Source organism: Zalophus californianus, chromosome 4 (genome assembly GCF_009762305.2).
Source record: "Zalophus californianus isolate mZalCal1 chromosome 4, mZalCal1.pri.v2, whole genome shotgun sequence".
In the NCBI taxonomy this organism is placed as follows: domain Eukaryota; kingdom Metazoa; phylum Chordata; class Mammalia; order Carnivora; family Otariidae; genus Zalophus; species Zalophus californianus.
The window spans coordinates 35,148,563-35,172,229 of NC_045598.1; the positions used below are offsets into that span (position 1 = coordinate 35,148,563).

A 23,667-nucleotide genomic window follows, 5' to 3' on the forward strand; every position below is an offset into this window, starting at 1 on the left:
TGACTTCTGTCTTCCTTTTTAGCACAAAAGAATTCCTGACTTTGGGAACTGAGTTTCCTGTGGCTTTTACTGGTTTTGGATCACTCCATACTAATTTTTTTTTAAAGATTTTATTTATTTATTTGAGAGAGAGACAGAGAGCCCAAGAGCAGGGGGTGGAGTGGGGGGGGGTTGCAGACTCCCCGCTGAGCACAGACCCTCACACAGGGCTGGATCCCAGGACCCTGAGATCATGACCTGAGCCAAAGCCAGACACTTAACCAACTAAGCCACCCAGGCGCCCCTCTCCATGTTAATTTCTTGACTTTCGGTTCCTACAACAGGAATTTTATTACCAATGTAGGGCCAGGAAAAATTCACTGGATGCGCCCAAGGTTGAGGAACTGGAAATAAGCCCTCCTGCAAAAACCCATGTGCCCCAAGGGTTCCACATAGGCCTTGGGAAGCAGCCAGCAAGCGTGCAACTGCCTGGACCCACAGGTATAAAAAGCAAAAAAGGTCTAAATTTACATCGGCTTCCTAACACAGGAGGTAGAGAAAATAACATAATGAACACTTGTGTATACGCATGATTCATGTAAAAAAATAAAATTTCTATTTTGTTGCAATACCCTCTCCAATCTCATTACCCTCTCTGCCAGAGGCAACTGCTCTCCCAAATCTTTAGTGTTTATCTTACCCAAGTATATCTTTATTCCTTTATTACATATGTATGTATCCCTAAACAATATCCCACTTCTACGCTCTCTAGTCTGGCTCTTACCCTCAATACTTCGCCAAGACTGTTCAAGGTCACCAATGCCTTAAACTTAAATGCTAGCAAAGGATATTTCTATGTCCTCAACCCACCTGCCCTTCCCACAGCTCTCCTGATTTCCTTCCTCCTTCCTCACTCTTTCCCAGGCTTCTCCTCCCTGGTTTTCTTCACCCTTCAAGCCACTCTAATCTCATCTCCTTTGCTGCTCCTCTCTGCCCTACCTCGAAATGCTGGCCTGCTCCATGGCTCAATTATGAATGTTCTTCCAGATCTCATTCAGTTCCACAACAGTAAATACATCTACATAAAAATGACTACCAAATCTCTATCTCTGAACTTGATCTCTCCCTGAGCTCTTAGCTTGTGTATCCATTGCTCACTTGACACTTAACACTCCGAAGTCTTGAAGACATCTCATACTCAACATAACCAAAATGAAACTTACCCCCCATACACACACCTGTTTCCTTTACAACCCCACTCCCCTATTTCAGGAAATAGTTCATCATCTACCTACCCAGTTGTTCTAGCCAGAAACCAGAGATCAACCATGATTACCCCTTCTCTTTCACCCACATATCCAACCCTTTGACAAGACCCATTCATATCACCTCCCAAACTTTAAGCCATTCTCTTAGCTGTGTTTCCATTATCCCTTCCCCAGGCTAGGCCAGCATAATCTCTTGCCTACTAAATGATTTCATTTCCAGTCTTCCCTCTTCAAATCAGTTGTCCACATATCAGCAAGCCTGATAGACATAAAATCAAATGTAACTCAGAACTTGTCATTTCTCTGCTTAAAATTCAATGACTTTTTAGAATCAAAGCCAAAATTATTCACTATGGGCTAGAAGATGCTACGTGTTCTCACCCCTCTCCTCTTGCTTTCCAGCCACAATGGCTTCTTTCATTTCTTCAAACAAGATCAAGTTCTTTCCTGCCTCAGGGCCTTTGCACACACAGTCCTCGGATCTTAATCTGGGATGCTCCCACCTTCCTGCCCTTCACTTTGACCTAGTCTGTTCCTTCTTGTTCTCTATACTCAGGTTAGATATCTCTTCAAAGATTTCTTCCCTAGCCACTTTATCTAAAGTAGATTCCTCCATTATTTTTTTTTAAGGTTTTTTTTGTTTTTTAAAGATTTTTATTTATTTATTGAGAGAGAGAATGGTAGAGAGAGAGCATGATAGGGAAGAAGATCAGAGGGAGAAGCAGACTCCCTGCTGAGCAAGGAGCCCGATGCGGGACTCGATCCTGGGACTCTAGGATCATGACCTGAGCCGAAGGCAGTTGCTTAACCAACTGAGCCACTCAGGCACCCCCTCCATTATTTTCTCAGATCTCAGTTTCCCTCAGAGCACTTACCACAATTTGTAATTTACTTGTTGCTTCTTTATGTTCCCTGCTCACATTAGAAATGTTAGGTCAAGGAGGGCAAGAGCTATATCTTGTTCACTATTATTATCTTCAGCACCCAGCACCATGCCTAGCACGTGGAAGACAATAAATGTACAGGTAATGTGTCTCCCTGGCACTTTAAACATAGTTCCTCATTTAAATTTCGCAGTAACTCCGCGAGGGAGAAAGCGTGCTCCTCATTGTGCAAAGAAGGAAACCGCGAGTCCAGTTTCTAAACTACCCAAGGTCAATGAGCTAGTAACTTAAGAAGTCGGGATGTCTGAAGGACCCCACAGTCTCAAACACCATACCGGAGTTTCTCAGTTTTGAGGAACCCTGTAGCGCAGCGAACTTTCCGTGTAACGTCGGGAAAAGGAAACTTCCACCGCGCGACTGCCAAGCTCCCGGTAGGCCCAGCGCGCGGGGGTGTGGCCAGGCGGGTGGGCGGTCCTAGGCGCCGGAAAACCGACCCGAGACTACATATCCCAATAGGCTGTGGAGGGCGCCGCAGGCTGGCGGAAGCGAGGTAGGTGGCAGCGTGATGACGTTATGAAAGACGCTGGCGCGCGGGATTTAAACTGCGGCGGTTTGCGCGGCGTTAGGACTTGATAGGGTTAGCGGAGCTGTGGTTTTTTTTGCAATTCGTGTTTCTCTTCCCGGCGACTTCCCATGGACTCGTCGCTTCAGGCCCGCCTGTTTCCCGGTCTCACCATCAAGATCCAACGCAGTAATGGTGAGGGGCGGGGTCGCGAGGTCAAGGGGACCCGTGGGCTGTGAGACGGCTGAAATTACTGCTCCCCACCCCCCCCAAACAGCAGGGTCGAGACACTGTTGGGGATTCCCCCGCCTCCACCTGGACTGCATGTCTGCACCGGCCGTCGGTCTTTTCTACCCAGGTCCAGGGGCCTCCACTGGCGGTGGGTCCCCTGCCTGTCCTCGGAAGTGGGCGGGGCTCTTCCAAGTCAGTGGATCTCCTAGGGAAGTTAGGGTTGCTAGATTCACTTCGCCTCCAGAGTTCTCCCCTGAAACTGCCTTGCTTTTGTAGGGACCTCGGCTTCCTGGCCCCTTTACTCTCCTCTAAATATTCCGCACTTGCAATATGTCAGGCACTGGGATTCAGGGTTAATCAGGCAGAAAAGATCTTTGCTCTACAGGAGCGTGCGAATCTGTTCTCTTTTTTTGGTTAAGCAGCTACCGCATCTCTGGCAGGTCTAATACCCTGTCATTAGGAGAATGGTCAGACATAATGTCAGGAGTGAGGTAGGGAAACCCGAGGGCACTAGAGCCTCAGTGCGTGTTGAGGAGCAGTACCGAAGGACTAGAGTGACTCCTCTGCCCAGACATACCTTCAGCTCACTGTAAGCTCTCTTTTGATTGGGGGGTGAATCCTTATCCCCTGCAGCTCAGTTTTTGTTTTTTGTTTTTTTTAGATTTTATTTATTTATTTGATAGAGAGAGACACAGCGAGAGAGGGAACACAAGCAGGGGGAGTGGGAGAGGGAGAAGGAGGCTTCCCACTGAGCAGGGAGCCTGATGCGGGGCTCGATCCCAGGAACCTGGGATTGTGACCTGAGCCGAGGGCAGATGCTTAATGACTGAGCCACCCAAGTGCCCTTGCAGCTCAGTTTTAAGACCAGTTCCCTGCCTACCTCATGGTGGGATATTCTAAGGGTGAGGTGCCAGGAGGTTTATTTGTCTTCTGGTGTTAAAAAGAAAGAAAAAGGCAGCTGTTGCTTCCTTCAAGTCAACTCCACATTAGAGTCTCTGTGGGATTCTAAAAGTGAAAAAGGTGGGTAAACTGGACTTTTCATACCATAGGCATAATCCACAGTGCCAATGTAAGGACTGTGAACTTGGAGAAATCCTGTGTTTCAGTGGAATGGATAGAAGGAGACGCCACAAAGGGCAAAGAGGTAAGTTCTGTGAGAATGCCTCTACCACATTTAACACCTTCCTCCCTAAGAGATCTGTGTGAAGGGGTGCCCGGCTGGCTCAGTCGGTAGAACAAGCAACTTGATCTCAGAGTCCTGAGTTCTAGCCCCATGTTGGGCAGAGAGATTACTTAAAAAAACAAACAAACAAAAAGATCTGTGTGGAAATGGAACTTGTGAGAGCCTTGTTTCTGATGCTGCCTTGTCCTCCCTAATCTTAAACATGGTCCTCTTTGGATGCTTTAGGATTTTATTTAGTCAGGCCTGGTCTAAATTGAAGCAATCAACAGTTTCTGGTGTGTTTGTAGAAGACAACCTGCACAGAATCCTAAAACCTTGCTTATGTACCCTAGCTTCTGAGTGCAAACTACCTATGACATCAGTTTGGGGAGCAAAACTGATAACCCAGTTGAGGAGACAAAAGTATTTCTGAAACACCAAAGAACCAAAGGCAATTTATGATAAATGGCACAGTTGCATACTGCTAGAGCAGCTCAGAGGTGGTAACTCACTGAGGATGAGCTTGACTGGTGGTGGTGGGATGGGAAGTCTTAGCAGAAACAGTGAGATGGCCCTTCTAGGGACAAGTGAAGAAGCTTGCTCCAGGCAGTGGAAGGCTCAGGATGCTGGACAGTTGAAAAGGGGAGAGAGGGTCTTCATTTCTGGCACTAACATGTTTAAGGTTTTATTCTATAGGCGCTGGGGAGCCTTGGAAAGATTTTGAGAAGAGAATGACTTCTCTAAACATAAATGACTAAAGCATTTATGTTTTAGAGGCATTGTGGTGTGGTAAAAATTTCACCGGGCTAGAAGTATAAAAACCTGGATTCTAGTCTGGCTCTGCCACTATTTTGTATTTTGAGGCACGTTTTCAACTTTCTTAGAAATTCAGCCTCCTCACCAAAAGGTGAGGATGATAATATCTACCTCATGAGGTTGTTGTGAGAATTTATTCAACAGATACTTTTGTACTGGTTTCAAAATGCCAGATGGCATCCTAAGGTGAATAAGACAGACCTGGATCTCCTTTCCTGGAGCATAATGCAATAACACAGGAAAAGGACTTGCCTAGCATAGTGCCTTCTAGTAGGTATGCAGATATTTAGGTGGTATATTTGAGAAATAAAAGGATTGAATACTTTACACTATCTGCCCTTGAGTCAAGAGGTTCCTAAAATTCTTTTTAACCAGCTATTAGTAGTTCCTTGTGGTTTGTTTGTTAGCTTGTTTTTGTTGTTTAGAAATATAGCTCTTGTAGGGTCTCACTCCAGCTCAATACTGCCTTTGGAAAAAGGTCTGAACGTCTTAGTGAGGCATTCAAAGCCTTTTCAGGATCTGACCCCAGTCAACCTTTTTTTTTGGTACTATACACTCTTCTTCCAAAGTATGCTGGGCCAGGGGCAGATGGGTCCGGCCCCCACTCTGTGACCATGCCTAGTGCCTTGCTGCCTTCACACTGTCACTCTTACTCCTCCTCCTGGGATGTTCACCCTGAATCATCCGTGTGAGAGTTACTTAATGTCAGAACTAGGGTTAGATCATTGGTCTCCTATGTTGTTTGTTTTCTGTGGTTTAAGTGTCAGAAACAGGAGTGTGTAGGAAGGGTCTGTAGCTGTCCAAGAAACGGGGACAAAAGTGTGGTTCCCGAAGTACTTGCCAGGTTTTGCATTTGGCGATACTATTCTTGTCCTGTTCTGCCTTGGTTTCTAGCCCTCTGTGCTTACGGCTTCGCCATTAGAATATGAGCTAACAGAAGGCAAGGGCAATATATGTCTTCATTCATCTTTGAATACTTTCCCCCCTACTGCCTTAATCGTACTTAATAAATGTTTGAATAAGCTAGTTAATAAATATAGGTTGCATATGTAGGAGGTAAAGCTTTCACCCTGGAGTACATGCTTCAGCTTGGAAACATTTTGAGATGCAGATAACCAAGTTGGTACCGTATTGTGAACTGCTATGAACTGTGCTCATGAAGTTTGAGTTGTTCCTAGAGGGTTGCAGGACTCTGGTGATGTAAACCTAGAATTGTGACCTCATTAAGGCATGAGCAGGGAAGTAGGGGAGGCATGAACAGGAAGCTGTGACTGGGGAAGAAGTTTCTGGGCCCAGTAGAAAATGTAGGTAGACTTAGGGTTATGTAGCAGCTCTCAGGAACTTGTCCCCGCCCATAAGATCCGGAAGGGCCCTCCATTTTGACTATCTCCAGGACAGTTAGAACTCGTTTCCTCCTCCGTGTCAGCCATCAAGAGGTGCTCAGGGGACTGTGCCCAGCAGGACACCCTGCCCAGCAGAACAGTAGGGGAGCCAAGTGGCCTAGATCTACTGTGGACTACCTGTTCGCCTGTCTGTCTGCCCTCCTCTTTACCTCGTTCTCATCACTGACATCTACCATTGGCTTGGCAATCAGGAACCAATATCCATCTAGATGGTAAACCATGACTAAGGACTATTTGTTTATAGTTATTAGTACTTGGTGGAACTTAAAGTTGGTAAATTCTGAATCTGGGGGTAGCCTTGGTTGCAGAGATGCATTTGGATTGAAGAAGCTATGTTGTTCCACTAAAACTTTTTACTTGCTCTTTGCAGATTGATTTTGATGATGTGGCCGCAATAAACCCAGAACTTTTACAACTTCTTCCCTTACACCCAAAGGACAATCTGCCCCTACAAGAGAATGTAACGGTCCAGGTAGGTCCTTGTCATCTGGCCAAACCAGTGCCCCAGATGATCTGCTTGGCTTGTTGGCTTTTGCTGATTTTCTGGGACTTCCTAGGACTTCAGCATAACACATGGACCTAAGATAGGTCCTTGAATATTGTTAGGAACCATTTATTGTGACGGTTTGTTCTCTTTTTCAGAAACAAAAACGCAGATCAGTCAACTCCAAAATTCCTGCTCCGAAGGAAGGTAAATGGATTTCTCTTGGCTTGTCATTATGGGGTTTGTGCCTGGGATAATGTTCCTGGGGCACAGGAAGTTGTGACATAGACTCATTGCTCCACTTTAGCAGGTGGCTCTGTGTGGGTTGAGTCCTGTACTGTCTTCCAAGCATCTTAGTGAGGAAGAATCCAACCTACAGAGAGGTAGAAATAGGGAGATTTTAGTCAAAGAGTACAAAGTTTCATGGGAAACTTCACTTATGGGAAATAAGTTCTGGAGATCTCATGTATAACATCTGGTCTGTGATTATCAGCACTGTATTGTATACTTAAAATTTTACTATGAGGATAGTACATACATACATTAACAACAAAATAAAAATAAACAAAATACAAAACAAAGGGAGCAGAAACAGACCTTAGGAAGTGATGGGTAAGTTTATGGCATTGATTATTATAATGATAGTTTCATGGGTGTTTACTTTATCTCCAGACACAGCGAGTTGAATAAACACCTACAGCTTTTTGTACTTGAATCGTACCTCAAAAAAATGCTTAAAAAAAAAAAAAAAGAATCCAGCCCTTAGGCCAACCTCCCGAGGACCTGGTGTATTTGGGAAATTTGCCAGGTGGCCTAGAAGCCTTTCCCATAGAATCCAGAGGAATAAGCAGCCACTCATGGGTTTGTTTTCTTTCCTCAAGGGAACAGTGTGCCTTGGAGTGAGGTGGTGAGCGGGCCCAGAGAAAAACTAGGTCTGGGCTATTTGGAAGTATAGTCAATGGTGCTGTGGAGATCGGGGGTGGGGTGGGATGGGAAGAATAATAGCATTGCCTTGAAGTCTAGGAGAAGGTTGGGCTTTCTCCACGGAAGTAGTCCGAGTACACCAACTCTGACTACAGTGGTCTGTAGCTATAGGGGGTGGGGTGGCTGTAGGTGCAAACTGCCCAAGAAATCCAACTTAAGACTCAGAGCCAGCTATCCCTCAAAGCCTGTGTGGCCTGTCCCAACCAGGGGTGATCACTGCCCTGACATGGTCCAATGAGGGGTGGAGGAGAGAGTGAAAGAAAGAAACCACTTGCCTGGACCTTCAGGTTGGGGGGATCCCAGGTGGAAGGCGGTGCAATTGCAAGTTGGGCTGGGCCTGAGTGGTGGGATTGCTGGCCCTCTTGCTAGCTATACTATAAGGACCTGCAAGAGAAATTGGAATGGTCTTACTGCATATGCCTGTCCTCAGAGGACATTGCCCCAGCCCCTGTCAATGAAAAACAAATCCTAATACAGGTACGTGCTATTCAGCAGTAGAAATGAAACACAAGATGACAAATCTTTTAGGAAATAGGAAAATGATGATAATCTGTGCTGTTAATGAAAGACATGGATTGGGGCGCCTGGGTGGCTCAGTCGTTAAGCATCTGCCCTCGTCTCAGGTAATGATCCCGGGGTCCTGGGATCGAGCCCCGCATCAGGCTCCCTGCTCCGCGGGAAGCCTGCTTCTCCCTCTCCCACTCCCCCTGCTTGTGTTCCCTCTCTCGCTGTGTCTCTCTGTCAAATAAATAAATAAAATCTTTAAAAAAAAAAAAAGACATGGATTATACAGAGCCATCAGATCAGCGTAGACTTAGGAGACTCAGAAATTCAGTACAAGTTGGTGTCTGCCTATGTTACACTGAGTGTTCTATTTCCAAGTTTCTGACTTATTTCGTAGGTGATGAATTGTTGGTCTCTTATGGAGGGTAACTATATAAATGGGTAGAAGTTAACAAGAATTCAAATACAACTCAGTTGTTGCTCTCACTTAAGCATTCTTCTAAGATTCCAGCAAATCAATGTAGCTGACCCTGATGATGTAGTGATCTGATGATGTGGCCTGGGCCTGGCTCTGTAAAGCATCCTGGAGCAGTGGAAAAAGCCCAGCGTTTGGAATCTTGACAGTCTTGGGTTCACATCCTGGTTCCAACACTTACTAACTGAGTGACAATGGGCAGGTCACTTAATTTCTCTGAGCATCCGTGCCCCTCTTCCATCATATGGGAATACTGATATTTACCTTACAGTGTTGTTTTGAAATATGGGAAGATTGTACAGTGGTAGGTGTCACGGCAGTTAAGGTTTAATAATGCTTTTTCTCAGAGATTAGGTCTGCCTCTTCAGAAAGGATTTCAGATTAGCTGTAAGGTCCCTCCATTTACTTGAGACAGATGCTCTTGTGGGAGATGTCCTTGCTCTTGGGAGCTCTCAGATGGGCAGAACGAACAGATTAGTTTTGGAGTCACTAGTACTTGGCCTTTCTAATTTTTCCTTTTCCTCGGGTAGAAGGAACGGGAAGTTGGTGGGCTCCTTTCCTGCTGGTCTGGACCCATCTCACCCTATACAGAATCTTGGAGGGTTGCCCCCTAGTGGCCCCCACTGGCCCTCCTGATCTCGCTGCACTGAATGGCCACTGCCCTTGGTTCTCCAGGTCTCCGCGGCCGCTCCACTCGAATGTCTACTGTCTCAGAGGTTCGCATCACCACTCAGGAGAATGATATGGAGGTAGAGCTACCAGTGTCTACAAATTCCCGCAAGCAGTTTTCAGTTCCCAGTGAGTAATGAATCTGTTTTCCCTGTTTGAGGTTCTGGAACAGCTCCTCACACATTGCCCTGTCCTTGTTCTAGAATATCCTGAGATTCCTACATTCCCCTGGCTTCAGTTCTGTTCTGGCACCCCCCTCCCCCGCTCCCTTATTTGGAAATCATTTCATTTTACTCTTAATTGTATTGAAACATAATATATATACAGAAAAGCAAATGTATCATTAAGTATATAGTTCACAAACTGAACACACTCACGTAACTAACACCCAGATCAAAAAGAGCATTACTAGCAACCCAACAGTCCCCCTCAAGCTCCCGACAGTTCCTAAGCTCCTAAGGGTACCTATAATCTTGACTTCTGATAGCATAAATTAACTCTGGACTTTGCATAAATGGAGTTTTAAAATATTTTTAAGGGCACCTGTGTGGCTCAGTTGTTTAAGCATCTGCCTTCGGCTCAGGTCATGATCCCAGCATCCTGGAACTGAGCCCCATGTCGGGCTCCCTGCTCAGTGGGGAGTCTGCTTCTCCCTCTCCCACTGCCCCTATTCATGCTGTCTCTCAAATAAATAAAAATCTTTTTAAAAAAACCAAAATATTTTAGTTGCTAACTTTTATTAGATAAAGCAGGTGCAGATTTTGTAAGATATACAATCATTACGTCTTACATGTCAAATTCAGCTCTAATAAAATGAAGGTAAACGAAAGGGTCACAACCAGGTATGGGAAGTAATGAGTTATCATGGGATGTACTTTTCTGGGATGGCAGTATGTTTAGTTGTGGTTCAGGTTCCTGGTTTTGTTTTTTGTTTTTTTAAGATTTTATTTATTTATCAGAGAGAAAGAGAGACAGGTAGTGGAAGAAGCAGGCTCCCTGCTGAACAAGGAGCCTGATGCGGGGCTTGGTCCCAGGACCCTCGGATCATGACCTGAGCCAAAGGCAGACACTTAACTGACTGAGCCACCCAGGTGTTCCACTCAGTTTCCTGTTATTCCTGGCTTTTCTGTCTGTTCCTGTTAGCCATCCAGGCTCCAAGGCTTTGGAGAAGTCAGAAAAGCCTGGCTTTTCTTCCAAATGAGTAGAAAGCCCTGGCCTGAGAACCCAGGCTTGGGTCCAGCCTAAAGTCTTCAGGCCTTTAGAGGCTTTTCCTTCGTCGTGAAGTCCATACTGATCTATTTACATACCCTTTCAGATATATCTATATACAGATATATATAGATACATATATTTTTTAATTTAAAGATTTTACTTTTTAAAGATTTATTTATTTAGGGCGCCTGGGTGGCTCAGTTGGTTAAGCGACTGCCTTTGGCTCAGGTCATGATCCTGGAGTCCCGGGATCGAGTCCCACGTCGGGCTCCCTGCTCAGCAGGGAGTCTGCTTCTCCCTCTGACCCTCTTTCCTCTCGTGCTATCTCTCATTCTCTCTCTCAAATAAATAAATAAAATCTTTAAAAAAAAAATTTATTAGAGACAGAGAAAAAGAGAAAGCAGGGGGGTGGGGGAAGAAGGAGAGGGAGAGAGAGAATCTCAAGCAAACTCCCCCGAAGTGGGGCTCAGTCTCACCACCCTGAGACCACAACCTGAGCCGAAATCAAGAGTTGGACACTCAACCGACTGAGCCACCCAGGTGCCCCTTAAAGATTTTATTTTTAAGTAATCTCTACACCCAACATGGGGCTCAGACTTACAACCCTGAGGTCAAGAGTTGTACTGTCTACTGACTGAGTCAGCCAAGCGCCCCACCCTCCCAAGAATTTTGATCCCAGGAGCCAGCCCTCGCAGAGAGACTGACGGGGCTCAGGGTGTGGGCTGAGGTGAAGGGAAAAGCCCAAGGTCTGCTCACACTGTGGGAGCCTGAGCCCTTGCTGAGCCGGCAGTTGGTTGCACCCATCCTGGTGCATGACCTGCTAGGGCTCAGAGGAGCACAGCTCTGGTATGCCTGCCTGCTTCGCCAGTGACTCTTGTTCCCCCACAGCTGGCCCCCCTAGGCCCTCCTGTTCGGCAGTGGCTGAAATACCATTGACGATGGTCAGCGAGGAGGTGGAAGAGCAAGTCCATTCCATCCGAGGCAGCTCTTCTGCAAACCCTGTGAACTCAGGTAGATGCGCCGAGCTGTCTGCTCTCCTGCTCCTGGTGCAGGATAGGTTGTTCCATCTGTCCCAAACCTGGCCTGCTTTGGCACCTGAATTCAAACCATGTTTGTCACAATGGGGCATGTTTTCCTGTGTCTTTGGCATCAGTCTTTCACAAGACGTGACCCTGTCCCCACTAGCTGACAGGAGCCCTCGGATGCAGTTGAGTTGCTGTCACAGCTCAAGTCTTGGCCGACACTTGAAGGATAAACCAGAATGACCATCAAGATCAGTCAGGGATGGTATCCCCTCTTCTGATTGTTGAGAAAATGCCACAGAGGCATGGAGAGAGCTTGGGTTAGGCCTAGAATGCTTGTGCAAGTCTTTACTTTGCGGATTTGGCCCTCCCAACAGTCACATCTGTTGCTGCTGTAAGGATCCTTGCATATGCTCCTTGCATATGGTCATTTAAAAACAAGGGCCTAGGAAAGGCCCAGGACTCAGTACAGCAGCTGAAGAGTAGGCCGGCTGGCCTAGACAGATAATAGTGGGCTTCCTTTCCCCTGCTCCCCACAGTTCGGAGGAAATCCTGTATTGTGAAGGAAATGGAAAAAATGAAGAACAAGAGAGAAGAGAAGAGGGCCCAGAACTCCGAAATGAGAATAAAGCGAGCACAGGTACTTTCCTTAGGTCAAGGGTTTTGAGACAGATGTCCTTAACTGCAACCTCACCAGCAACAGAGATACAGTTGGGCCCCAGCATTTCTGAGACTCCAGTTCTGATATCGAGGACATTTAACTGGTTTCTCATTAGGACTCAGAGAAGATATAAGTCAGATAGTTTCTGAGGCCTTCGGGTGAGGAATATTTCGTGCTGACCAATATGTGTGGTGGCAACGGAGCTACTAGGCAGAGTTGCTTGCTTCCCTGCCCCCCCCACCCGCCCCCCGTCCCCACAGTTGTGTTGGTGGGGGCGGGGGAAGTTCTGCAATGGAGTTCCAGTTTGGAGCACTTCCTCTCAATTGGGTTCATTGCTCTCAGGAATCTCAACCTGCTGGTCTCCTAAAAGGGGACAGTGGCTCTGGCCCTAGTTCCTAGAGTGGTTTGGTGCATGCCTAGGCACCCCCCTGCCAGTCTCCGTCTTCAGGGCTTTGTTTGTGAGTTCTCAGCCTAGAGCCAGGGTGGGAGGAAGTAAGACTAGGGGGGCTTTGTCAACTGAAGGGCTGTATGCATGTAAAGAGCTGTTGCTGCTTAGCTCTGAGCTCTGAGAGCACTTACATGTCGGCATGTCAGCCGTCCATCCTTTTTCACCCTTGTCCCAAACAGGAGTATGACAGCAGCTTTCCAAACTGGGAATTTGCCCGGATGATTAAAGAATTTCGGGCTACTTTGGAATGTCATCCGCTTACTGTGACTGATCCTGTAAGTAAGCCCAAAGGGCTTCTACCTCTCCTTCCTGAGTAAGTGTACAATTGAGAGACAGATTTCCCCTTTAGGAGAGTGAGACCCTACAGGAATCTCCACTCACCCTTGAGGTATTTTCAGTACCCTTTGGTGGGCTAAAGCGAGTAAGGCTGGATGGGAGAGTCTGATCTCTAAAACTCCCACCCTCCTCACTTGCATAGGTTGGCTAGATCCTTACTAATAATCGTGGAAGTAGCACTGAAACCTGTAGGCAGCAGAGTGAGGAAACTGGGAAGGAAATTCAGAGCTGTCTGCTGTGCTCTAGAGCAGAGCAGAGGCAGGGGTCCTAGTGTCAGGTCCTGGCCCCTGAGTGGGCCAGACACGGGACTGGAAAAGGAGGGGTTCTTTCAATATTGCTCTGACCTTTCACTGGTTGGTTGTCTTCTCTCATCCTCTTGAAGATCGAAGAGCACAGGATATGTGTCTGTGTGAGGAAACGCCCGCTGAATAAACAAGGTAAGCCCTGATCAGTCAGAAGGAGGCTCTGGACTGACATCCTCTGTGTCCAGGAATCATCCCCTGAAATACTCTCCTTCTGCAGAATTGGCCAAGAAAGAAATTGATGTGATTTCCGTTCCCAGCAAGTGTCTCCTCTTGGTCCACGAGCCCAAGTTAAAAGTGGACTTAACAAAGTATCTGGAGAACCAAGCCTTTTGCTTTGACTTTGCATTTGATGAAACAGTTTCAAATGAAGTTGTGTACAGGTTAGTCTCTTGCCTCTTTTTTTCCCCTTCCCCCAGCCTTCCTCTTTTCCATGCGGGACATTGTGATAACACTACTCACAGCCACACTGAACTCTGAGGCCCTTCCTGGTCTCGTATTTTCTTTGGATCAGCTGTCACAGAGCTGGCTCTGGCTCTGACTCCGACTCCAGCTCCCAGGCACCAGGAGGGCCCAGCTTGGGCCTGTTATATCCCATTTTGCATCTTTAGCAGCCCATCCTTGAATGGCTCATAAGTGAGGTATTACCCATTGCACTCTGCTGAGGCCGGGCTGGGTAGGGGTTCTTCCAGTATCTTATGCAGCCACTCACCCACTAAGCTTAGCAGACTCTGCACACACTAGGATTGCTCTAATACAGCACCCACAAGCCTCATGTGGTTTTTCGTTCTTGTTCCGTTTTTTTAGGTTTTTATTTTTAAGTAATCTCTACACCCAGGGTGGGGATCGAACTCACAACCCGCAAGATCAAGAGTCACATGCGCCATTGACTGAGCCAGCCAGGCACTCCATCATATAGCTATTTAAATAAAAAATAAAATTAAGAATTCAGTTGGTTGTTTTTTGTGTTTTTTTTTTGGCTTAAACTCATGACCCTGAGATCAAGAGTTGCATGCTCTACCAACTGAGCCAGCCAGGCATCCTAGAATTCAATTTTTTAGTCATATTAGCCACATTTTAAATGCTTAATAGCCATATGTGGCCGCGACTGCTATTACAGTAGAGAGCACTTCTATTATCACAGAAAGTTCTTTTATTTTTTTTTAAGGTTTGTGTATTTATTTTAGGGAGAGAGAGAGTGAGCACGCAAATGTGAGAAGGGAGAGAATCTTTCAAGCAGACTCCCCACTGAGCGCAGAGCCCAACGTGGGGCTCGATCTCCTGACCCTGAGATCATGATCTGAGCTGAAACCAACAGTCAGATGCTTAACCGACTGAGCCACCCAGGTGCTCCATCACAGAAAGTTCTATTATCAGGACTGCTCCAGACCAGAGGATGACAGACTGCAGCCCATGGACCAAATTTGGCTCACAATCCCTTTTTATAAAAAGGGCTCTCAAACCAAGAATGAATGGTTTCTATGTTTTTAAAGGATTTTTTTTTTTTTTTTTAATGTGACAGCTGGGTGCCTGGCTAGCTCAGTTGGTGGAGCATGCAACTCTTGATCTCAGGGTTGTGAGTTTATAAGCCCCCATTGGGTATAGAGATTACTTAAAAATAAAACCTTAAAAAATAAGTGACAGAGACCTATGTGGCCCACAAAGCCTAAAATATTTTAAGGTCCTACTTTAGAGGATTTCCTCTGATGTTTGTAGTGTTTCTTATGCTGGCGGTCAGCTACTAAGCTCAGAGTTTCACCTTGGGTCTCCAGGGTCAGAGGGAGGGCTGGTGGCTCAATTAGAGTGAAGGCCACCTGCTTACTCTTGGCAGGTCAGTCTAGCCCTCCCCAGTTGGCTGGAAGAATTTCAAATTTATTAGTGGGGCTGGGGTCCAGTAGGACCACTCTGCAGGAGAGGAGTGCTAGTGCTTGGAAGGAGGAATTGAAGACCCCGGGAGTTCTGCAGTGAAAGCCAACAGGACCACATTCTAGGAAGCACATTTTAGGGAGAGATAAATACTCTCTCCTATCCTTTCTCCTAGGTTCACAGCAAGGCCACTGGTCCAGACCATCTTTGAAGGGGGAAAAGCAACCTGTTTTGCATACGGCCAGACGGGAAGTGGCAAGACACATGTGAGTATTCAGGTCCGGCAGGGAGCAGGCCTGCCCGTGGTGTCTCACTGGGTCCCTGAAAAGGAAGCCGGTAAGCTTCTTGCAGAGAGTGCCGTTGGCACAGACGCTCCATCAGCAGATACTCTTGTGCCACGTGCCTCTGCCGGCGCAGCATCTCAGCTTTGGTGCAGTGATGAAGCCAGTAGTGCTCTGGCCTTGCCCAGGGCCCTGTACCACAGTCTTCCACCTCTTCCCTTGCAGACCATGGGCGGAGACCTCTCTGGGAAAGCCCAGAATGCATCCAAAGGGATCTATGCCATGGCCTGTAAGTATGTGTTCCCCCGCAATGGGGTTGGGCACAGAAAGCCAGGCTGCTTACTTAATTCAGGCTCTCTCCATAGCCCGAGATGTCTTCCTCCTGAAGAATCAGCCCCGCTACCGGAACCTGGGCCTGGAAGTCTATGTGACATTCTTCGAGATCTATAATGGAAAGGTAGCTAGCTGGCAAGGAGCCCCTATTTGTACTGTTGGGGCCCCTGAACTTTCTAAATCCTTGAGGTTGGCTAGAAATTGTAGAAACCAAACAACCTGTGGGCCTTCAGGCCTTTGATGGGCTGCTCTGCCCGGACATGTGTGGGAGATTTCATCTGATCATGAGATGGGGCCCAAGCTCAGCAAGTAGGGCAGCAATACTCATCAGGGCACCTCTCACATGGGCGGCTTGCCTTGTGTGTGCCCTGCCCTCCCTTGACCCACCTCCTTTATAACCTTTCTACTCTTCCCCTGATCGTGTACATTCATTCTCTGTTCATCTTCTCTTTCACTCTCTCCTCCACCCCTCATACCCTGTACCCTCTCTCTCTACACTCTGTGCTTTTGCAGAGTTGCCTTCCCCAGAGCAGGATCTCAAGGATAATAATAATACAGCTAATGTGGATTATTGATACGGTATCGTGTGCTAAAGCACACGTCTCAACTCATTCAATCACTACAGTAACCTCTGAGGCAGAATTACCATCATTATTCTGCAGATGAGGAATAAGCCTGGAGCCGTTAGGTACGGGTCTAGGCTCCCATAGCTGGCAAAGTAACAAAGTCAGAGCACACTGAGGCAGCCTGACTCAGCTTTCAGGGGTCCTGCCCTGCCCCCGGCTCAGCTTCTCTCTGCCTTCCCTGCTGCCAGCCTTATCTAAGCTGGGACAGGCCCTGAAGGATGGGGTGTTGGGTGGGGTGCCCGGCCCCTGATGGCCTTAGCCTTGTTCCCCTGCCTGGCACAGCTGTTCGACCTGCTCAACAAGAAAGCCAAGCTGCGTGTGCTGGAGGACGGCAAGCAGCAGGTGCAGGTGGTGGGGCTGCAGGAGCACCTGGTTAGCTGTGCCGACGATGTCATCAAGATGATCGACATAGGCAGTGCCTGCAGGTCAGAGTTCTGGTGATGGGAAGGGGCCCCCAATCCCTGGTTCAGGTGACAGACCCTCGCTCTAAGCCCACTGCTGTTTCCACAGAGTGCCGCTCTCCGCAGCTTGGTGAGGGCTGTGAGGGCCGCTGCCTTAAGGACTCTCAATAGCACAGATGGCCCCAGGCCGGAGGCTCATCAGGAGCGAGTCAAAGTGTCTTAAATCTAACCAAAGTAGACTTTTTTTTTAAAGATTTTATTTATTTATTTGACAGAGAGTACAAGCAGGGGGAGTGCCAGAGGGAGAGGGAGAAGCAGGCTCTCTGCTGAGCAGGGAGCCCGATGTGGGACTCAATCCCAGGACCCTGGGATCATGACCTGAGCCTGAGCTGAAGGCAGATGCTTAACCGACTGAGCCACTCAGGCGCTTCCCCTCCCCCCCAAGGCAGACTTTATTTCTAGGCTCTTACCCCAAAGCATACTTCCTGACTTCTCTAGGTTTTTCTTTGCTCTTCTCTCCCTCTGTGGTAGGAGACAGGATCTCTGGGTATGTTCTAGGCTGGAAGTGATGGGGTCCTAGCTCCTCTATAGAGTTAGGGAAGTGCTCTGCCACCAGGCATGGTGCAATGAGGTACTGGGTGGCTTATGGAGGCCCAGAGAATGGGCTGCCCTCCTCAGGGCCCTCAAGCTTTGACAAGTGGTTCATGACAACCCTTCCTTCTCCCCCTGGGCCCTGCAACACAGGCCACTCCTTCCCCATGTGCTGTTGGGCCATCGGGTCTCACTAAGGTCCTAGCACAGAATCCAGTACTTTCACTGCCAGGAAAACTTGCTAGGTCCGGAGCTGGAGGGAGAGCTGCTGCCCACGGAGGACAAAACAGAGGTCCGGGACAAGAAGATACAGGACTGTTCCGAGTCCTGACTCGTGCCCCTTGTACCAGAGAACTTAGTGCTGTGAAGTGGGGTGCTTGAACTCTGGGGAGCCACAGTGCCTGGTAACCTCAGAGGCTCATAGCCTTTCTTTGCTCTCCTTTGACACAGGACCTCTGGGCAGACATTTGCCAACTCCAACTCTTCCCGCTCCCATGCCTGCTTCCAGATTCTTCTTCGAGCCAAAGGGAGAGTGCATGGCAAGTTCTCTTTGGTGGATCTGGCAGGGAATGAGAGAGGTGCGGACACTTCCAGTGCTGACCGGCAGACCCGCATGGAAGGTGCAGAAATCAACAAGAGCCTCCTGGCTCTGAAGGTAGCAGGGCCTTGACAGAGGTGGTTGGCCTAGAGGGCTCCTGGTGGAGGGACGGAGGGAGTGGGCGGCCCAGAAGGAAGGAAGGGACCACAGTGGCCACTGCTCCCCCACAGGAGTGCATCAGGGCCCTGGGACAGAACAAGGCTCACACCCCATTTCGAGAGAGCAAGCTGACACAGGTGCTGAGGGACTCCTTTATCGGGGAGAACTCAAGGACCTGCATGGTGAGTAGGGTCACTTTGGAGGTGGTATAGAAAGACCCTGAGTCCTGTCTGTGGGCAGGCTTGGTGCCCCTGGCCATCTGGGTTTCCAGGCTTGATCTTGACTGGGCATCCCCTGCTGCCTTTTATTTATTCACTTACTTATTTTAAAGATTTATTTAATTATTTGAGAGAGAGAGCACGTGCACACACAAGCAAGGGTAGGGGCAGAGGGAGAGGGAGAGAGAGAATCCTCGAGAAGACCCCTCGCCAAGTGCAGAGCCCAGCATGGGGCTCAATCCCAGGACCCTGAGACCATGACATAAGCCCAAATTAAGAGTCGGATGCTCAACTGACCGTACCACCCATTCGCCCCCCTTACCCCCAACCTGGCCTTTTAGTGCCAAGTACCTATTCCAAGAGGGAAGGAAAGGATATGCTCGCTTTACTGTATGTCTGGGCAGCTCTTGGTTTGGGGATGGTCCATGCTCCCTTACCTGGTGAAATGGGGCCCCAGAAATCAGAAGGAGGGCTATCGGAAAGCAGGAGAGGGAAATTCTCATCTCCTCTATGGCTTCCTTCAGGTTTGTTGGCTCCCAGCTTTGCAGATAGGAAAGGGCTATGGCCTTAAATGATTTTTGTCCCCTTATTTTATCTACGAGCCCTGCTAGCTAGGGTCTGCCCTTCTTCCCCTCCAAGGAATCTCCTCTCCCCAGCCTACGAGGGAAGGTGGGAATTTCTGACTAAGCTCTAAACCATCATTCCTGAGCCTAGCTGAATAGAAGTTTCCAGCAGGAGCCACCGCTCCTTAAGATGTGACCTTGGTGAGAGGGTCAATAAAGTGATAAAGCAACAGAGGGGATAACCAGTTGCACCAGGAACCAATTTTCAAGGTGCATTAATTTTCGGTGCCCATGGGGCAAGTTGCCTGGCACAGAGTGGGTGCTTAATTATTAGCTTCCTGCTTCAATACTGTGTGGGTGTCAGCAGCTCAAATAGATAGTTCCTGGCAGTCTCCAGCAGTAGGAGGTCTGGTGCACTTACCCTGTGATCTTCAACCCTTAACTGCCTGTTTCCCCCTTTTGCAGATTGCCATGATCTCACCAGGCATAAGCTCCTGTGAATATACTTTAAACACACTAAGATACGCAGACAGGTACTGGTACCCATGGCCAGTGGGATGGGGAGAGGGGTGTAGGAGGGAGGAAAGGAAGAGGGAGGAAGCTCTGGAGTCTCAGTGCCTACTGTATATGCTTCTGTGACTCAGTGAATCTGAGACTTGGGAGTTCAGACATGATGCTAGATGGTCTGTCCCTGTCCCCTTCAGGCCTTGGTTGAGAGCCAGCATGGGTCCTCCAGGCCAAAGTCAAAGCTGCTTCTCCCCTTGAGCCTCATGGTCTGAGTGGTGCTGCAGTCTTGTGAGTGCCAAGGAGGCTCCTGTGGACTCTGAGACCTTCTTGTTTCCTCAGGGTCAAGGAGCTGAGCCCCCACAGTGGGTCCAGTGGGGAGCAGCCAACTCAGATGGAAACAGAAGAGATGGAAGCCAGTTCTCATGGGTCCCTGATCACAGGCAATGTAAGGTGTGGGGTGGGGCCAGGCAGAAAGGAAATGTGGCCTGCTGAGACTGGAACTAGACCATACTGTTGTACCTCTCCTTTTGGCCCCTTCAGTTCTCCAAGGAAGAAGAGGAACTATCTTCCCAGATGTCCAGTTTTAATGAAGCCATGTCTCAGATCAGGGAGTTGGAGGAAAGGGCCGTGGAGGAGCTCAAGGAGATTATACAGGTGAGGAGCTGGCCCTGGCTAGGGAGGGACTGGGTATCCATACTAGCAGAACCCCTCGGTTGTGCCTAGCACCATTCTTTGAACGTGACCTGGGCTTTGCTCCCACAAGTCTTCAGATGGGTATGGCAAGAGGCAGGCCTCTACCTAGCATTCCATCATTCTCTACCTATTCATCTAGCTGTTCTAGAACAACTAATTAACAAACCCCCTTCTCCAGCCTGGCCCACACAGCCTTTCTCCTCCATCTTCCTAGCCAGAGCTAGTGTCTCTCCTCTATGCTCCTGACTGAGGTTTTGGAGAGTGATTTATATGCAGAGACCTTGGCTTGTTTATTCAGTGAGTGTTTGGTGAGTACTTTCTGTATGTCAACCGCTGTGCTGAAACTAACATGAGGTATGGATAGTACGCCCTAAAATAAGACTAGATCAATCCTGACTCTTCTGTTTATAAGCTGATTTCCTTATGATGATCATTTATCATCACTAGGCCTCCGTTTCTTCATCTCTAAAATGGGCAAGATGGGTGGTTGTGTCTGAGGATTAAGTGATACGCTTTTAAAGCAGTGCATAGCACGCAGTTAGTGTGTGGTAGGTGTTGGATGCTGGTGCTGCTGTGACTCCTGCTGTGGGAGAGCAGGGGGAGGGGAGGCCCGAGAGTGCATTCTGCCAGGGAGGCGCTCAGGGTGCAGCACAGAAAGGAGCTTGGGCCACTCTGAACTGAGGAGGGGACGTGAAGTTTAAGTGCTTAAGCCTGTCCTCCCTCCCTGGAATGCTCAGGGGTACAAATGTGTGAAAGGCCATGGTACTTTCAGGAAGAATGAGAGATTCACTCTGACCAAAGCAAAAAGAGTGAGCAGATGATGGAGTTAAGGCCATGGCCAGGTCAGCTAGAGGGCCCATGGTTCACTCCCAAGGCCTGGACTTGGTCACAAGGGCAGTGGATGCCTTTGAAGGAAGTAAAGCGGAGTATGGTCGGATCAGATGGCATGGTCTTATCAGAGCTTTAGGTGCAATGTGGAGCCTGGTTTGGGAATGTGGGAGAGCATGAGTAGAGGCACTTCGGAGTTAAGAGCAGTTAGGAGATTATTGTTAAGAGTTCAAGAGAGGTGTTGGTGCCTTGATGGAGTGTGGCCATGGCCACCATGGGACTGGAGTGAGGACATGAGACTCAGATGCCATTTAAGGGGCAAAATTGGTAGGATCCGGGGACAAGCAGCAGGGTAAAAGAATAAAGTTGCTTCTCCCATTTCTGGCGTGGTCTCAAGACAGATTGTGATGTTCATTTGACCCGGGGAGAGGGACAAGTTGGAGGCAGGAAAGAGGATGGATTCAGTTGAAGATTTCTGCGTGAGGAGGTTAGGAGGCAAGAGTGCGGGCTGTGGCCGAAGGAATGGGCAGCTCGTGCACGTCGTCCGCATTGCAGGTGGTAGGGGTGCAGGAAGGGTTTGCTAAGTTGGTTTGACAATTTTTGAACTGACAAGCTTCCCCCGTGTCACCGCAGCAAGGGCCAGGCTGGCTGGAGCTCTCTGAGATGACTGAGCAGCCAGACTATGACCTGGAGACCTTTGTGAACAAGGCAGAGTCTGCCTTGGTCCAGCAAGCCAAGCACTTCTCAGCCCTGCGAGGTGGGTATGGCTGAAGGATGGGGCCTCTGCCCTGAGGGAAAGGGGCCTCTGAGACCCCCGCTGACCCACAGTGCCCCCCGCTTCCTTCCAGATGTCATCAAGGCCTTGCGCCTGGCCATGCAGCTGGAAGAGCAGGCCAGCAAACAAATAAGCAACAAGAAACGGCCCCAGTGACGACTGCAAATAAAAGATCTGTTTGGTTTCACACCCAGCCTCTTCCACTCTCCATCCCTCCCCAGCAAACTTTGGGCACCGGGTGGGTCTAGTCAGGGTCTGAGCTGGGACAGGCTTTGGTAAATGCCAAGTATGGAGGCCTGGGGCAGCTGGGGAGGTGGTCAGAGTGACATGGGACACTACTTTCCTTTTCCTCAGTTGTAGCGCTCAAGGGAGCAAGAATGGGAAGAAAGAAGATGGGAAGGGTGTTGCCTTCTCTCCAGGAGGGAAGACTCTCTGGTATAGAGTTTTCCCTTGGGCGGCCTTCTGCCTATGTGGACTGGCTACTGGTGGGGTGGTCCGTGGGGTTATCCTGGCTCTGGGGAGAGGGAAGGAGGCTTTAGTCCAGCTCTCTGCTGGCTCTGGCCTGCCTTCCATGCCCTTGGTTCAGGCACTATGTCTTGTACTTTAAAAAAAGTCTCTGGGATCTCTTCCTTGCTGGTTTTTGAGGCTCAAGAGGTCCCTGCTGTTTTCTGTTTTACGTGTTTATACATTGTGTCTAACAATAAAGAAAGGGAAAAATCAATCTGTTGAGTGGTGTGTGGGAAGGACTAAGGACAGACACTTCCGCCACTCTCCGTAGTGCTGATTCTGTACTCTCCCTGAGGAGGCCAGAGCCACACCTGCAGTTTCAGTGATGTGGTAAAGCTTCAGCCCCTGCCTTGTTCAGTGCTTCCCTGGTCCCAGGTCCTCTCCTGGGACCAGGAGCTAGAAGCAGAAAAGAGATGGTGCTCTGTCAGTTACGGTCTGCTCAAGGCAACACTGACAAGAAGGCATTTGGCTTGCTAGATGGGAAAGGATCTGATGAGCAACACCAGTTTGGTCTGGAAAAATTAGAAGTTTGCCAAGTGGACTGAGAAACCAAGGATAGAGCATGGACAATTTGGGAACTGGATGGTTCCAGATTCCTTGTCATAGAACATGAATTATCCAAATAGTAATATGCCACTAAAACATTTTTAGTCTTAAGTGCCACACAACCAAATATGTGTTCTAGAAAAGCCTCAGGAAGGTGGGTGGGGAGCATGGGGCACATGGGCTACTGTAGAAACTCTAGAGTAAAGAGCTCGAACAGACCAGGTTCTGGCTCTCCCAGACTCAGTTACTTCATTTGTAAAACAGGCACATTCTCTACCTCATTGCATGAGTTAAAGGTGCCAGTCAATAACCAATTGTAGGACCTAGCTTCAGAAATTTAGCCGAACCAAGTTCACAGAGACAGCACTAGCTCTGAGGCCTTCAAAGCTTCCAGATACCTAACTTTCTCCCTCATCTGTGAAATGGGGTCACCAAAACCCACCTCACAGAACTGGAAAGATTAAATGAAGACCTTACCAGACGACCCATCTTCTTACCTGGAATACCATAAGTGTTCCTAATGGGGGTGCATCCTTACAAGTCATCCCCTGCTCCGAACCCTTTATTTATTTTTAAACACTTATTTATTTATCTATTTTTAAAGACTATTTACTTATTAGAGAGTACAAGCAGGGGGAGAGGGAGAAGCAGGCCTCCCGCGGAGCAGGGAGCCCCATGCAGGGCTCGATCCCAGAAATCCGGGATCATGACCTGAGCTGAAGGCAGCCACCCAATGGACTGAGCCACCCAGGTGCCTCTGCTCCGAACCCTTTAATAGTATCCCTTCACACAAAGGATAAATTCTGAGCGCCCTACTGTGGCCTGGTCAGCTC

At 48.4% G+C, this 23,667-nt stretch overlaps 1 protein-coding gene across 2 annotated transcripts; it reads left to right on the top strand.

Moving 5' to 3' along the window:
* The first annotated feature begins 2,745 nt into the window (after nt 1-2,745).
* KIF2C (kinesin family member 2C) lies at nt 2,746-22,487 on the top strand. 2 transcript variants are annotated; one of them, XM_027575567.1, is made up of 21 exons: nt 2,746-2,888; nt 3,974-4,068; nt 6,676-6,777; nt 6,948-6,996; nt 9,428-9,550; nt 11,522-11,644; nt 12,195-12,295; nt 12,944-13,039; nt 13,483-13,537; nt 13,623-13,785; nt 15,444-15,534; nt 15,775-15,838; nt 15,915-16,006; nt 16,791-16,933; nt 17,951-18,155; nt 18,269-18,379; nt 19,444-19,511; nt 19,825-19,930; nt 20,026-20,139; nt 21,640-21,763; nt 21,855-22,487. In XM_027575567.1, exons 1-21 carry the CDS (start codon nt 2,825-2,827, stop codon nt 21,935-21,937), a joined length of 2,172 nt encoding a protein of 723 aa, XP_027431368.1. In that variant the 5' UTR covers nt 2,746-2,824; the 3' UTR covers nt 21,938-22,487. The 2 variants fall into 2 exon arrangements, with proteins under 2 accessions (XP_027431368.1, XP_027431379.1); XM_027575578.1 differs by lacking the exons at nt 2,746-2,888; nt 3,974-4,068 and adding an exon at nt 6,143-6,517 and having other exon boundaries at nt 21,855-21,992.
* The last annotated feature ends 1,180 nt before the right edge of the window (nt 22,488-23,667 follow it).